The 15,468-nt window shown below is 49.2% G+C and overlaps 1 protein-coding gene across 2 annotated transcripts in view; it reads left to right on the top strand.

Moving 5' to 3' along the window:
• The window catches only part of SPATA13 (spermatogenesis associated 13), a 348,795-nt gene that overhangs the window by 34,548 nt on the left and 298,779 nt on the right, over positions 1–15,468 (top strand). For both annotated transcript variants that reach the window (XM_040448040.1, XM_040448041.1), the window contains exon 2: positions 11,070–11,105. In XM_040448040.1, the coding sequence (XP_040303974.1) occupies positions 11,070–11,105 (36 nt within the window). The remainder of the gene's footprint in view (positions 1–11,069; positions 11,106–15,468) is intronic.

Here is a 15,468-nt window from a genome sequence, read left to right as displayed (position 1 = left end):
CTCCCTCTCTCTCTGCCCCTCGCCCGTTCATGCTCTGTCTCTCTCTGTCCCAAAAATAAATAAACGTTGAAAAAAAAAATTAAAAAAAAAAAAAAGGGCATTTCCCAAGGAATGCCCATCACATTCTTTTAGATTTGTCAACAAACCCTAAGATGAGGCGCAAGAAAGCAGCCGAGGCATTTTTGTCAATGGAGGAGTAGATTCCTTTCTGCGCACACAGCAGCATAACTGACATTTTTTCCCCTCCTTAATAAAGACTTTCACTCCCTTGCCCTTCAGAATTGACCTTCTGAAATACAGTACAGCATTTCTTGCGTAATCATCACCTGTTCCACTCCACAATTGCCACGCTTGCGACTCACACTTCTGGATAGAAGATCTTCAGACCTGTTGAGCTGGAAGCAACTGTAGGTTCCTGCCACATTCCTTTGGTATTTGGGGCGAACCACAGAGAAAATACAGCCATCTTGTAACCATCCACGATTTTACGATTAAGTGAGAGGTTAATAATGGACATAGTATTCATAGAGGGTGTTTAAATATTAGGAGTTATTGCCTTGTATAAAAATTTTCTTACTCCGAGGGTATCTATGGGCCGTCACCCCGAGTCTAGGAGATCTACTAATTCATTAGCACGTAAATACACAGGCCGGCACAGCATCCTTGAGCAGTGCACCACAACAGCGTTCCGTGCATTGAGAATGCGATCGAAAAAAAAAATCTGTAAATAGTATTAGTGAGCAACAGTTTTAGACAGATACATGAGAAAATCATTCCCATGGTGTTCTCTTTGCGAGTTCTGTGATACACGAAGGAACCTTCGGAAGGAAGGCCAGAGTGGAGCCCAGCCACGGAGGGGAGTTGGGGCACAACGTGGTGCAGAAGGACTGGCAGAGCTGGGCCAGGCAGGTCCGTGTAGTAACTACTGCTACTCCTACTGCTAGTACTCAGGGCAGCCCTGCTTTATTGAGCACTTTCTACGCGTGGCGCCAATCTGAGCACTCAACGTGCACCAGTATTGAATCGTGACAATAATCCGTGATGATGGACAGTCACGATCCCAGGTTAGAGCTGCGGGACTGAGTGTCAGGGAGGCCTGCAGCTCAGACAGTGGGCTTGAGACAGGTCGGGGCAGGACAGCACCAGACACGTGCCCCCAGCCCCGCCCACTTACTCATCATGAGTTACAGGCTCCTAGCGACAGCGCAGAGGGAAGCCGTGTGGACGGTGGCCGGGAAAGGATGCGCTCGCCTGCGACACACGTAAAGCGGCCTGTTAAAAGGATGATGCGCAGGGTCACCGCCGCTCTTACTGTTCCATCGTTTTGGACCAGCCTCTCCTTGCGTCCCTGGCCCCGTCCTTCTGTACCCTTACTTGTCCCCAGCCCACCCTGCCTCGCAGATCCCGTGGAAATGCCAGCCCCTTCACAGAGCCTTCCGGGCTCCCCTCGGCCCAGAGAACCCGTCCTGCCCTGGCCCCCAGCCGTGCCCCCTAAGAGGCTCACTTCCTACCTTCCAGTCCTTCGGGCGGCAGCTGGCCCGACTGGAAAGCATCTCAGGGCCGGTGCCCGGCCACCCAAGTGTCCCCCGAAGCTCTGAGCACAGTACCTGTGCAGTGCTGAGCCGAATTCTGTTGAGGAGCCTCTGGGAAGGGTTAGGACCTGCCAGGCGACCCTCTCAGGTCTGCCCGGGGGCAGGTGGGGCTGGCCTGCTGGGACGGAGCCCACTCTGCGTGTGGCATCATATCTGTGGTCAGTAGCTGGGGCCGTGGGTTCGAAACCCTGCTCCTCCAATGACTAGCTGTGCAATCTGGGGAAGTTACGGAGGCTCGCGTTTGTCTCCATTATCTTTTTTTTATTAAAAAAAATTTTTTTATTGTTTATTTTTGAGAGAGACAGAGACAGAGCGCGAGTGGGTTGGGGCAGAGAGAGAGGGAGACACAGAATCTGAAACAGGCTCCAGGCTCTGAGCTGTCAGCACAGAGGCCGCCGCGGGGCTTGAACTCACGGACCGTGAGATCATGACCTGAGCCGAAGTCAGACGCTCAACTGACAGAGCCCCCCGGCACCCCTGTCTCCATTTTCAAGTAGGAGTAGTGTACTGTTACCCCAAGTGTCATCATGAGGATCGAATGAAGCTTCGTATGCACTTGACGCACAGTAAGACTTAATAAATCTCATTTATTGTCGTTATTGTCTGTGCACATGCCACCCCAGAAGGTGCACATTTTACTTGTACGTTAGGCCATGAAGCTTAACTGGGAAGGTCCTGGGGAGAATGGTGGCAGCACAAGGGCTGCTGGGGGGGCCTGTGCTGCAAAGTAGGGTTTGCTGCGATTACAGGTGGGGTTACACTCGGGGAGCTGCGGTACAGGCTGTGTGTTCCCGACTCTTAAATCAAGGTTAAGATGGGTAGGTTCAAGGAGAGACCAGTGCTCCCGGCTTCTTTCCTTTTCAGTTTCCCAGTCCACTGAATGCGAGAAAGTTTGGCCCTGTGCTCTCTCCCCACCCCTTCCCCATCCTTCCCCCTCCCTGCCCCTTCCCTGGCTGCCCCCTGCCCTTCCCCCCCCCCCCAGCTTCCTCCTCACCTCTTCCTCATGCCCCCTCCCCTCTCCCTCTCTGGGTGCTCCCTCCCCATTCCTTCCTCATGCTCCCTCCCTACCTCTTCCTTGTGTTCCTTCCTCCTCCCCTTCCCTCGGTGCTCCCTTCCCAGAGAACTAGTTTTATCAGCCTGTCTGTGAAGAAGACTTCTGCCTTCAACGGATAGAGTGACTTAGAGGCTCCAGGAACCCAGTTGGCTGAGGAGGCACGAGGTGGCAGAAATACTGTGATGGGCCCAAGGGGGTGGAGGCTACTCAAGAAACAGAACGCAGTGGTCATATGATGTCTGGGAGCACAGGGACCATAACAGGCAGCTCGGACATGCACCCAAGTGAGCACGCAGAGCAGGAATGCGCCTGGGGCTTTGTCTTTGCTGCAGGTCCCTGGACCCTTCCAGGCCCTGCCGGAGGAGGAGGTGGGGGAGGACCGTCTGAGTCAGCTTGCTCCACCCCCCAGACTCTGCTTCTGGTTCCGTAAGGAGCTGACAAATGCAGCACGACACTACCAACAAGGAGGCAAGAGCTCCCTGCCGGTCTCTTTCTTCTCCGCGCCCTCGCAGGCCCAGCGGGGCCACCTTCTTCCCCGCTGCCCCTGGTCCCTGTCCTCTGCCTCTGCCTGTTCTACTTCCAGCCTGAATCAGACCCACTCTTCCTCACCGTGGCCGACGTCTCTGCCAGGTGCCTGGATGCTGTGCCCTGCCTTCTCAGGGGACAGCACCCTGGCTTTTCCCGTAGAAATTCCCTGAGCCTGGGAGGCAGTCTCCACCTTGACCTCTTCTTGCCTTTTTCCCTGTTTCCATCCTGCTGTGATGTGTCTGGACCCTCCAGCTGGCTGACCGCCGTGACACGTTGCCTCTGGCTTCTTCCCTTGGACCTGACCCATCAGCTATGCTTCCTCCCTGCAAGGCCGTGCTCCGCAGGCGGGTGAGGCCAGCTTTCGCCTGAGGCTGGAGGCTGGGCCCGCACTTTGGGGTTTCTGCCCCCCACTTCAATCAGCACCCAGAAGTGGGCGTGACTCCTGAGCGCCTGGTTCTAGGAATTTTCCTTCTCCCCATCCCCGAGGCAATGCCACCTTGGCTATTCTGCTTAGTCACCACACTCCACAGTTGGTCTGGGCCCCAGTACAGTCCTGGGAGGCAACTTGGCCTTCCAGCCCCACCCCTGGGGACCACGGTGACCAGGCCGTCAGAGCCTGAGAGTGTCGCTGCTGATGAGGATGGAGCCCTGAGCCACAGGAGAGTTCTGGAACCCTACCACTGCTCTCGGTGCTCAGGCTGGGCAGCACACCCAGTGGCACCAGGACCCTTAGACTGGCCAACAAGGGACTGACCCTGGCTTGTTTTCTTCTCCACGTGTGGCTGAAAACACCGGGCTCTAACTTTACTGGGGGAGCGGAATCCCAGGCTCTGACATTGCGCCTGGCAGAGGACGTACTGAGACCGTGGCCACCTCCTCTGGCCAAGACCTGTGCATCCGGGCACGTGGTGGTCCTGATCTTAGAGGCAAGAGGTGGCCAGTGATGCCGCCTGCAGAGCCTTCCGGCAAAAGCAGGTCTGGAAGGCCCTGGAGAGGTCACGAGGGATGAACTGGCCAGGGCTTGTGAAGCCCTGACGTTCTCTTGAACTAACAGACCCAGAACTCACAGACCGGGTCACATCCCCGGGCTTCTCTGCCTTTTCTTCATACACTTGTCATGGCGGCCGTCCTGTCCACCTCCTCCTACCCCTTGGACAGTGAGACTCAGGGCCAGGACCTAGTCTTGCCTACCGTTGTATCTATAAAGCAAACTCGGTGCCGGACTCACTGAGAGGGTAGAGGCGTTGGGTGTCCTGCAGGGATTGCCTGTGGCCCCTGCCTCTGACCGTGGGGCCCAGCAGGAACGCGAGGGACTCGGTCACTGGAAAACCACTGCCAAGAAGCCAAGCGGGTAAGTGGTCGATGATGCCAGGTCAGTGCAGATTTCAGGCCTGCCCGGGGGTCTTGCTGCCTCCACCCTGCATCTCAGCCAGACCCTCCGTCACGGACACAGGGATTCTGTGAACCACCCCAGAGCGGGCAACTCTCCTGCACTTTCAGACCAAAACACTTTTAGACTCCGGGCGGTTGGGGAGGGGGGTGCAGGGCAGCTTGTGGACAAAACTCTCATCCGTCTTGCCCAAGCTTGCTCCGTCGGCCTCGGATGCCCCCTGCCGGTCAGTATCTGGCCAAGCCGCTGGCCACCTAATAGCTTGAGGGCACCTTCCGGTGTAACCAGGATGGGCACAAAGATTTTACCTACTGGGTCTGAGCAGCGAGAGAGACACCCTTATGGGAAATACTGACTGACAGGCTGCCCACTTGGACTTCACGTTAGACCCTTCAAGTTGGCCGAGATGATCGAGGTCATGACCCTCTAATTTCAGTGGCTCCCGTGGTCCCTCTTTCTCAGCCAGGATGAGCTCCTGGCGTCTGCGCCCCACCTGTCTCTCATTACTGGCCCCACAACTGGGGTGTGTGGTAGGGGCTCTCGTCTTCCAGAGGAGTCATTGCCGTGGCTGCTGAGCAACCGCGGGCACCGTACCCGTCGTCTGTTCCCATCGTTACGCCACGTAATGAGCCACTCCGAAGCCTAGTGGCTCACGACACCGAGCATTTGTGTAGTTCGTGGGTTTACAGATTGGGGATGTACCTGGGCTTGACGGGGCCCCCTCACCTAGCTGGCACCCAGCTGGGGTGATGGGGCTACTCAGCCGGGGGTCTCTCGTCACACGGCAGGCTCGCCCGGACATGTTCTTCGTGTGGTGGCAGAGGGGAACCGCGAGCAGGTCCAAATGGGACTTCCCAAGCCTTTGCTGTGTCCCGTTTGTGAATGCCCCACCGGGCACCGCCCACATGTCTGAGCCCAGAGCCAGCGTGGGAGGATGGCACAAGGTCACGTGGGAAACATCGGCACACCCGGAGGAACTTGCCCCCCCCCCATCCACCTGCTCGGTGGCCTGAGCCTGGGTTTTCCGAGCAGCACTCAGAGCACTTAGTACTCCCTCCCCGTGCAAGCTGCACCTACCCTGTGCTCTCCCCTCAGCGCCCCACTGCCCACTCCTCGAGTGGGACTCTCGCTTTTCTTTGAGTTCCCTGGGTTTCATAGCATCCCCTTCCTTCTGCCCGGCCTTCCCCCTCTGACCCCTTCACGCCGACCGTTGCTCAAGTTGCGCCTCCAGCTGCCTCTCGGCCTCTCAGCTCCAGGCTGTGGAGGACCCAGGCAGCCACACCGCCCCCTGCCCCTTCCCCAGCACCTGGGGCAGGGTTTGGGGACAGTGCCCTGGGTTCTACCTGTGGCGAGGATGAGGACAAGATGTCTACAATCAAGGGGGCGCCCGGGGGGCTCCGTCGGTTAAGTGTCCTACTCTCGATTTTGGCTCAGGTCATGATCTCACGGTTCATGAGTTCGAGTCCATGTCTCACTCTGCACTGACAGTGCAGAGCCTACTTGGGATTTTCTTTCTCCCTCTCTCTGCCCCTCCCCCGCTCGCTTGCTCGCTCTCTCAAAATAAATAAATAAACTTAAAAAAAAGAAACACAAAAATATTAAAAAAAAAAAGATATCTAGGGATACCTGGGTGGCTCAGTCGGTTAAGCATTCACCTTCAGCTCAGGTCATGATCTTGTGGTTCATGAGTTCGAGTCCCACATCGGGCTCTGTGCTTACAGCTCAGAGCCCGGAGTCTGCTTCGGATTCTGTGTCTCCCTCTCTCTGCCTCTCCCCCACTCATGATCTCTCTCTCTCTCTCTCTCAAAAAATAAACGAACATTTAAAAACTTCCTTAAAAATAATAAAAAAAGATATTAAGTCCTGCTCATCCTAAAAATTACATTTTCCTTGACTTTGTGAGTCCTTCAAAGTCCCATTTCTCTTTAACTTCCCTTTTTCAAAAAAGAAAAAAAAGCTTTGAAAGAGTAATCCACACCTGTGTTTCCATTCCTTACCACCCACCTGATTGCCTACAAAATTTTCTGAGTTTTTCTCCACTTTTTTTTTTTTTTGCCCTAAAAAGTACTCTCTTGAAGGTCAGCAGAGTTGGAATATCGCATGTGTTTGTAATGTAACTCTTGCAAAACCCTAACAAGACAGGTCTGCATGGCCGTGTCACAAGTGACGAAATCAAAGCTCAGCCTGATTCGGTAATTTACGAAGTTACCCAGGACAGGTTATGGAACACAGGCCCGTCTGACCGCAGAGTCTAAGCTTGGAGTCCTTATCCTAACCCCGAACACAGGGCCGGGGTGTGTCCAAGTAGGAATCCTCTTAACCCGGGCTGTGCAAAGGGTTGTGCATTAGTTTGCTAGGGCTGTTGAAAAAAGGACCCCAGACTGAGGGCTTAACCAACAGACACTGAGTGTTTCACAGTTCTGGAGGCTGGGAGTCCGAACTGAGGTGTCGGGAGGGCTGTGCTCCCTCTGAAGCCTCCAGGGGAAAATCTGTTCCAGGCTTCTCTCTCCTGGCTTCCGGCGTCATGGCTCCAGGCTTCACATGGCATTTTCCGTGTGTGCGTGTCTGTGTCCAGATTCCCCTTTTAATGAGGACATTGGTCATAGTGGGTGAAGGCCACCCTGATGACTTCGTCTAAACTAATTATATCTGGGGCTGTCTGGGTGGCTCAGTTGGTTAAGCGCCGACTTCGGCTCGGGTCTTACGGTCTGTGAGTTCAAACCCCGCCTCCGGCTCCGTGCTGACAGCTCGGAGCCTGGAGCCTGCTTGGGACTCTGCGTCTCCCTCTCTCTCTCTGCCCCTCCCCCACTCACACTCTGTCTCTCTCTATCTCTCTCAAAAATAAATAAATAAACATTAAAAGATTTTTTTAAGCTAATTATATCCGTATCAACCCTCTTTCCAAATAAAGTCACATTCTGAGGTACTGAGGACTTCAACGTATGGATTTGAGGGCAGGGGATACCATTCAAACCATGAGCAGATAGCATGATGTCACCGCGGAGCCCCTCCCCAGGTGTCCGGAAGGAGAATTTACATTTTAACAAGATGCCCAGGTGATTCCAATGCACATTAAGGTGTGAGAAGCACTTGTCTATAGCACTTTCTGGAAAGAAGTGTGGCAGCATGAAACAGGATTCTTAGGATGATCCTAATTCTTGAATTTCACTTAGGAAAGAAATAATTTTAAACATGGACAAAGACAATGTATACCAAGATGTTTATGCCAGGTTATTCCGTAGAAATAGAACATTTTTACACGGTAAGCACGGCTTTCTACCATTTGTAGCTGGAAAATTGTTCTATTTCAGGTGATATATGGGTTAAAGACGCTCTTGTGGGAAACATTTTCTGAAATTGAAACTGACTTAGAGCCAAACTTCTGGAAAAACACCGATTTGTAAACTCAGGGGTTATAGCAAAACGACCATGGAACTAGAGGGCTGACTTAACTACGGAATGATAATTTTGTTTAGTGTGATGAAAGCATTATGCTTATGTAAGAAAATGTCCCCTTTTAAAGAGGATATTGAATGATCGAGGGGTGAAGTACCATGAAGACTGGGATTTGCTGTTTAAAAACCCAGCAAAATGAAAATTCATGGCATGAGCGGAATGAAATGATGGCTGTTGAATCTAGGCGATGGATTCATAGAGGTATTTTCAGCTCCGTTTTTGAGGCTACTTGACAACTTTTACTAAAAAAATAAAGTTTAAAAATACAATCATGTAAAGTATAAAAAAAAAAAATTTTCCCTCAGATGTTCTTTTGGCCATGTCTTCTCAGTTGTTTTATAGTCAAACCGTGTTCAACAGTCGATTCACCTGTTTCCTCCGTTTCTTAGTTTGTAACAAAGTCGGGCACGTCTTCTGCCCGCGTTGGTCGTTGTTACTTACTGGGCTCCTTTGAAGGGAGACATTGCTGGGGGCGCCCGGGTGGCTCCCGTGGTGACGCGTCCTCGTGATCTGGCCTTTGGGACTTCGAGCCCCGCATCTCCGTGCTGACAGCTCGGAGCCTGGAACCCACTTCGGATCCGGTGTCTCCCTCTCTCTCTCTGCCCCTCCCCCCTCACACTCTGTCTCTGTCTCTCTCAAAAATAAATAAACATTAAAGAGAAAAAAAGATTGCTTGGTTTAGCGTGGGACGGAGGAAAGGAATTGCCCTAATTGCTGACATTGTAATCCACACACACTGTGTCAGCCTCATGCCATCCTCCCTTTCTGGTTGCTTTTGTGGCACTTTCTAGATTTTTATGGTAAGAGCAGTAATTTCTCAACAGAGCAAGGCTTGTCATTTCCTTTTTTTTTAAAAAAAAAATATATTTTTTAATGTTTATTTTTGAGAGAGAGAAAGACAGAGCATGAGCAGGGGAGGGGCAGAGAGAGAGGGGGAGAGAGAGAGAGAGAGAGAGAGACAGAGAGAGAGAGAGAGAATCTGAAGCAGGCTCCAGGCTCCGAGCTGTCAGCACAGAGCCCTCTGTGTGGCTTGAACTCGTGGACCATGAGATCATGACCTGAGCCGAAGCTGGACGCTTAACTGACTGAGCCATCCAGGCGCCCCCAAGGCCTGTCATTTCTAAATGACCTGGATACTTTCTTCACTTAGTGAGACTTCACCATAACCCCAAAGCAAGTTTCGTGTTCCCGAACCCCCCTGAGTGCTGGCCTCACGCTTCCTGTGTGGACACGAAGTGAATGTTGCTCTGTTTTCTGCGGTGACCTGCACCCCAGCCCTACCGTGATGTGGACGGCACGGGCAGTGTGTGTTGGGGGGTGGTAGCCACGGTGACAAGTGTCCGGGTTCCGAGCCCCACAGTAAAATGGCAGGAACCCCCATCCAAGCCCTTCCGTCCCCTGGCAGGTTTCGGGACGCTCTGTGCCTTTTCCTCAGATGTTCTTACGGTCCGTCAGCCCTTGGTCTTGGTGTGTGGCTTTGTCCTTCTGCTCTGCTTCTGGGCCATTCCTCCTGGTTGGGCAGGCAGGCTGAGACCAGCGTGACTGTTCTGTCACACGGTGGCTCTCCTCCTATGACGTGGTCACTCTGATGGGCAGTGGCTGCCCTGCCTGTAGCCGGGATGGCCATTTCCCAGCAGAGTTATACCCTCAGCGGTGTCCAAAGGGGAATTCTTCCCATTTCGGACAGCACCCTGGCCGTTGCACTAATGTTATTTAGCTGACTTCCAACTTCCTTGAGGTCTCGCTGAAAGGACTTGGAGCATCCTTCCTCAGCAGCTGGGTGGGAAAGTGATACAAACTACACCCATAACATTGGCTTAAAATTGCCTCTCTGTGCCCACCACCAAGCAAGGTCATCGGGCTGCACTTGACATTACTGACTCTACCCAGGCGGGCTCCGCGCCCCAGGGACCCGCGCAGAGCCCCAGAGCCTGAGCACCCTGCATCCGATCCCCTCCTCCCTTGCCGTTACCCTCATGAGCTATTGTGTCTCTAGCGTTTTCTCTCCCAGAAGTTTTATTGTGTCCTTGTTTAGAGAGAAGCCCCACAGGACACTCCAGGATGTGTGGTATGCCACACAGTTCCAGCAATAGGGTGACAGTTCTGTCCCCGCCTGGCCGGCCCCCCCCCCCCCCCCGATGGGATTAAAGACACGATAAATCACATGGGTGCAGAGACGGCGGGCCTCCGTCGTTCCGACCCAGGCCCACTGCCAGCATTCAATAAACACGTGTTGGGTTGGTGAATAAAAGAGTGAATAGGTAGCTGCCCATCCAGATGGTATGATGAGCATAAATTAGCATGATCCTAACTAGGAAGGGGCAGGCAGCTTCCACGAAGGATGCTTCTGGAAGGCAAGGGCTGGTGATGGGCTCCAGAAGGATGGGATGAGGCTGTAGGGACTGGGGAGCAGAAGTTCTCTACACGTGGGGGACCAAGTGGGGGGCCAATGGAGGGAGCTAATAAATGTCTGCAAAGGAGCAAGGATTCCCAAGAAGCTGCCCAGTTTTTCGCCACAGAGAGCAAATCCCCAAGACGGCAACATGCATTTGCATGTGCTTACAGTGTGCCAGGCAGTGCTCCAAGCCCTTTGTGGATATTAATTCACTTAGTCCTCACTCCATTCTCTGCCGTTAGCCTGGCAGAGAAATGAAATCACTGCCCCGGGTCACGCAGCAAGAAACCGCGGTCTGGGATTTGACCCTATGCAGTGTGGCTTCAGAGCCTGTGCACTTAACCAGAGATCAGTGGATTTGAAACCCAGGGCTCATCGTTACAGAATAACACAGCCAGAACCGTGGGGTTGCGGTGCGATCCAGATACGTTAGGTACAATGCATCATTTTCTCAGTGCGCTTAAAATCTGCTATTAAGGGTGTGTAAATGTACTCGCGTGCATTTACGCACGCGCGCGTGTGTGCGCGCGCACACAGAATTTATTTTTTCTCAATATATTTTTTTCAGATCAAATCGCGAGCTGACATTCTAATTTAACTTCCAATGATCTCTCACATATCTGCGCACTAACACATCCTTTCCTTCCTTTCCAGGACTTGTCCTTAAGAGTCGCCAGTGCTCCCAACCTGGTAAGAATGGCCTCCAGACCTCCATCCCCTCCCCCACCCCACCGTCTCTTCCGTTTCTTGTGGAGTCTCAGACTGACGGCTTCACGTTTTTCTTGACTTTCAACATATACTCCCCGTCAGGCCCTTTGGGTGACGTCTTCCTTTTTGAAGTTAAGGCCTCCTCTTACTATAATTCTGGGTCATAAGCGAACGTTATTAATGTTCAGTACTGCCACCAACTATTCTGCTGTTTTGGCCAGTCCACTGGCGGGCGAACTTGGGGATGATTTTATTTTGTAAGCAAATGCGAATTAGTCACCTCACCCCAATGGAAAATCAAACATGAGGCTGTTACATTCTTAAGATATTTTGTTGTGATAAAAACCTGGGAGTGTTCTGGGGCCTTTTGCTTTTTATTGGATGGATATAACTTTAGGGTTTAACACATTTTAGTATACATATACATGTATATGACGTATTTATGTCTTCTTATAAATTAAGTTATATTAATAATCACTTCATGGTTGTGAGGCCAAAGTATCTTTTCTGATGGACAGATAGAAGTGTTGCAAAAGATCATGTTTGTCTCAGCATTATTTATAGACGTGATTTCCACATTGGGGCTAAAGACAGACAAGTAAAGAGTCTAAGGAAGTCCATTTAAGTATTGAATGAAATATCTTTGTATTCCTTATTCTCCAACTAAAGTGGGTGACGGCGTATGGGAAGCTTTGACTGAGTTAGCAATGAGAAATTTAGAAAATCCAATCTGAGATTACATTACATGTCAGAAACTCAGAGGTGTCTATTCATTAGAAGCCATTGATGACAAGAAGGTGCAGGTTCTTAGCTAGGTGATTGGATGGCTTTGTTGAAGTTCACTGATTTCGTGTACCATCAACCTTACCTGATGTCGCCATTCATTTGCCATTTACCGTTGACCTGAAGTGAAAAATATTTTGCTTCTTTGATGCATTTTTTTTCAATTTTTAACTATTTGTATTTGTTTGTGGACAAATTACATGATGGCATTTGGGTTCCAAATTTTTGTATGTTGTGTAAGTGGATTATATTCCTTTATATCTTCACAATCATTTGGTGAAAAGAAATTATGAGAAACTCTTAAAAATTTACTGAGCCTGTTTTTAATATTTAGTATGAAGGAGAGTAGTGAAACATCCCTGACTGGGTGGATTTCAGTGGGCATATTATTATAATTTGGGTGATACTCAGGGAAAGTGAATGTGTTTCTAAAGAAGAAGGAGCCCCAAGTTTATATGATTTTTATCAATGAAAGCGAAAAACACTATGCATTTTTATAACATATTATAGAATAACTACCAATTTAATAGCAGTAGAATTAGTTCCAATTTCTATATGTTTTTTGTTCTGTTTTGCTTTTTGGTAAACTTAGGATGAAAAAAAATATCCAGCAATAATTTTTGTGTATTTTAAAACATTTTTTTATGTCACACACTAAACGATTATGTAACTTACTGTGTGTGTGTGTGTGTGTGTGTGTGTGTGTGTGTGTGTATTCTCTTTTTTTTTCCTCTTGTGCATCCTTCCCAATTAGAATAAATATCACTAATGAAAACGCTTCTCTGAAGTCAGATTTTATATAAAAACACAACTCCAGAGGGGAAACTATCAAAGTATTCACAAAAATTATAATGCTTGTAAATAATTCTTGGAATCCTAGGCAACAGTGGGACTCCAAAGGGAAAGAGACATTCTGGATACAAGAAAAGCTTCTATTAAATAGATGTTTTATTTTCTCAAAGGAGGTCACATGAGCAATGATAGCTGTAGATTTCAGTGTTGCTCCTCTGTTTCTTCTCGTCCTCTCTGGAGCCAGTGAAGACGGGGGAGGTTGGGATCCCCATCACTTTCTCCCTGGAGTACTTTGGAGAGCCTCTGGCCAGCTGCAGCATTTTGTGCTCTTCCAGAATTCAGACAGTTAGCTTTATTGGAGCTTAGCCTCTCACTGTGTGATGCTCTGGCTTGGGCTGCTTCCTTGGGAAGCCCGCCACGGAGTGTGGAGACCCACCAACAGCCAGACCTTGACCTCCTTAGCTTTTGCCTTCACGGAGGAAACCCCCAGGCCATGGGCATGGTGTCTTAAGAGATTTGGGCCTCATTAAGAGCTATACTTTGGGGTTTAACGTTTTGCAGTTTTACTTGGTTCCTTGTTTTATGTTGTTCCATTTCAACTTGAACATTTGATTGTCTAGTTAAAATGCTTGAGCTTTTAAGTTATTTGTAACTGATACTGTTCCAGAATTTGGAAAAAGCAAAAATAGAGTGTTGTGTATTGTCACTGAGTTCCAAGATATAGTCATTCTCATGTACTGGTAAAGTAGACGTGACCTTCTGAAAACTTGCTTTGTAACCTTAATCAAATATTTATTAACATTTGAATTAAAATATATTCATATATTTTTTTTAACGTTTACTTACTTTTGAGACAGAGAGAGACAGAGCATGAATGGGGGAGGGTCAGAGAGAGGGAGACACAGAATCTGAAACAGGCTCCAGGCTCTGAGCTGTCAGCACAGAGCCCGACGCGGGGCTTGAACTCACAGACCGCGAGATCATGACCTGACCGAAGTCGGCTGCTTAACCGACTGAACCACCCAGGCGCCCCTATATTCATATTTTTAACAACAGGTTTATAGTCATTTGAGATGGAAACCATTGACCAATAACTGCCTATATTTATTCTTGGCATAAAAATGACACTTTTATGCCAAATGAAATTTACCATTCAGTGGCAATCAGTTTTTAACATTAAAACTGAAATTATTGAGAACCACTTCAAATTTAAGTACCAAAAATAAAATGAAATTGTTTTAACTCTGGAGTCCAGCAAGCTCAGTTGCTCACAGAGGCCATGAGAGGGAGCTGTTGAATCTTAAATTAAATATATTCGAATTTCAACAAACCTTTGGGCGAACTATCCAGATAAAAACTGGTCCGCAAAATGTAATGCAGTGTAATAAGTGGTAGCATGGTTTTTATTCCTATTAGCACAAAAGTTATGCATATAATTAAATGATATGTGGGAATTTATATGCAGTTAAATTCAACGGATACTTTTGAGCGCATGTCATTTACAAGGCACTTTCTTCTAAAAGGGATTATAAAGATAAGTAATGCAAATGGTTCGTAAGCATGTGTGTGTATCTGTGCACGTACAGTTGCATTACAAAGAAGAACATAAAATGTAAGAACCATAAGAAACAAAGTACCGTGGGGTTTCACAAGAGAGAGCCTGCATGGCAGGAGGCAGGATGGAGAAGGTGGCCTTTAAGGATGCACATGGGGGAGGGGCGCCCGGTGGCCCAGTGGGTTGAGCATCTGACTTCTGCTCAGGTCATGATCTCACGGTCTCTGTGCTGACGGCTCAGAGCCTGGAGCCTGCTACGGATTCTGTGTCTCCCTCTCTCTCCCTGCCCTCCCCAGCTTGCCCTCTCTCTCGATAGTAAATAAATAAACTTAGGAAATTATTATTTTTAAAAAGGATGCACACGGGAGGACTCCCGGAGTGTGAGAAGATGGGGCAATATGCTAAGTACAGAGCACAGCGTAAATTAATGAATTTTGGGGAACCCCAAAGGGTCCCATTTGCTGGAGGCACAGGTTGCGTAAAGGTGATTAAAGGAATACCAAGCAGAAAAGGCAGGTCAGGCTGCACTGTGGTCCTACATAAATGCTGGGGGGCTTATTTGTACCTAATTGCTCTGCGTGTGAAAGTGTGGCCAAAGGAACCTGTAGGTGGCACTTCTAGAAGTGAGAGTGGGAGGCATATCCCCTGCTATCTATGCTTTCCCCTATTAACTGTGGTGGTTCGGGGCCTTGAAACCATGGAATATCCTAGCAGCGTTTAGGTCCGTGGAGCTAGATTTAATAAAATGCTATAGTGCTCACTGGTTATTAGGCGTTATTCACCAAATATCTTTTTAGTACATATTAGGCATAAATTCTTAGAAAATCTTAATATTTCTTAATTACAGTATTCTGAACCTGCTAAAGCATTTGTAAGTTTTTCAAAAGTAGGTGAAAGTAATCTCTTTTTTTTTTTTTCAATGTTTATTTATTTTTGGGACAGAGAGAGACAGAGCACGAATGGGGGAGGGGCAGAGAGAGAGGGAGACACAGAATCGGAAACAGGCTCCAGGCTCTGAGCCATCAGCCCAGAGCCCGACGCGGGGCTGGAACTCACGGACCGCGAGATCGTGACCTGGCTGAAGTCGGACGTTTAACCGACTGCACCACCCAGGCGCCCCAGTAATCTCTTTTTTTAAAAAAGGTTAATAGATGTTTTCATTATATTTATTTATTTATTTTTTTTTTTTTTTAATTTTTTTAAAAAAAAAAATTT

The sequence above is a fragment of the Herpailurus yagouaroundi genome, unplaced genomic scaffold (genome assembly GCF_014898765.1).
Source record: "Herpailurus yagouaroundi ecotype Mexico unplaced genomic scaffold, PumYag 197, whole genome shotgun sequence".
Lineage (NCBI taxonomy): Eukaryota > Metazoa > Chordata > Mammalia > Carnivora > Felidae > Herpailurus > Herpailurus yagouaroundi.
The sequence above is the reverse complement of the archived record's forward strand: the minus strand, read 5'-3'. Positions and strand labels throughout refer to the sequence as shown.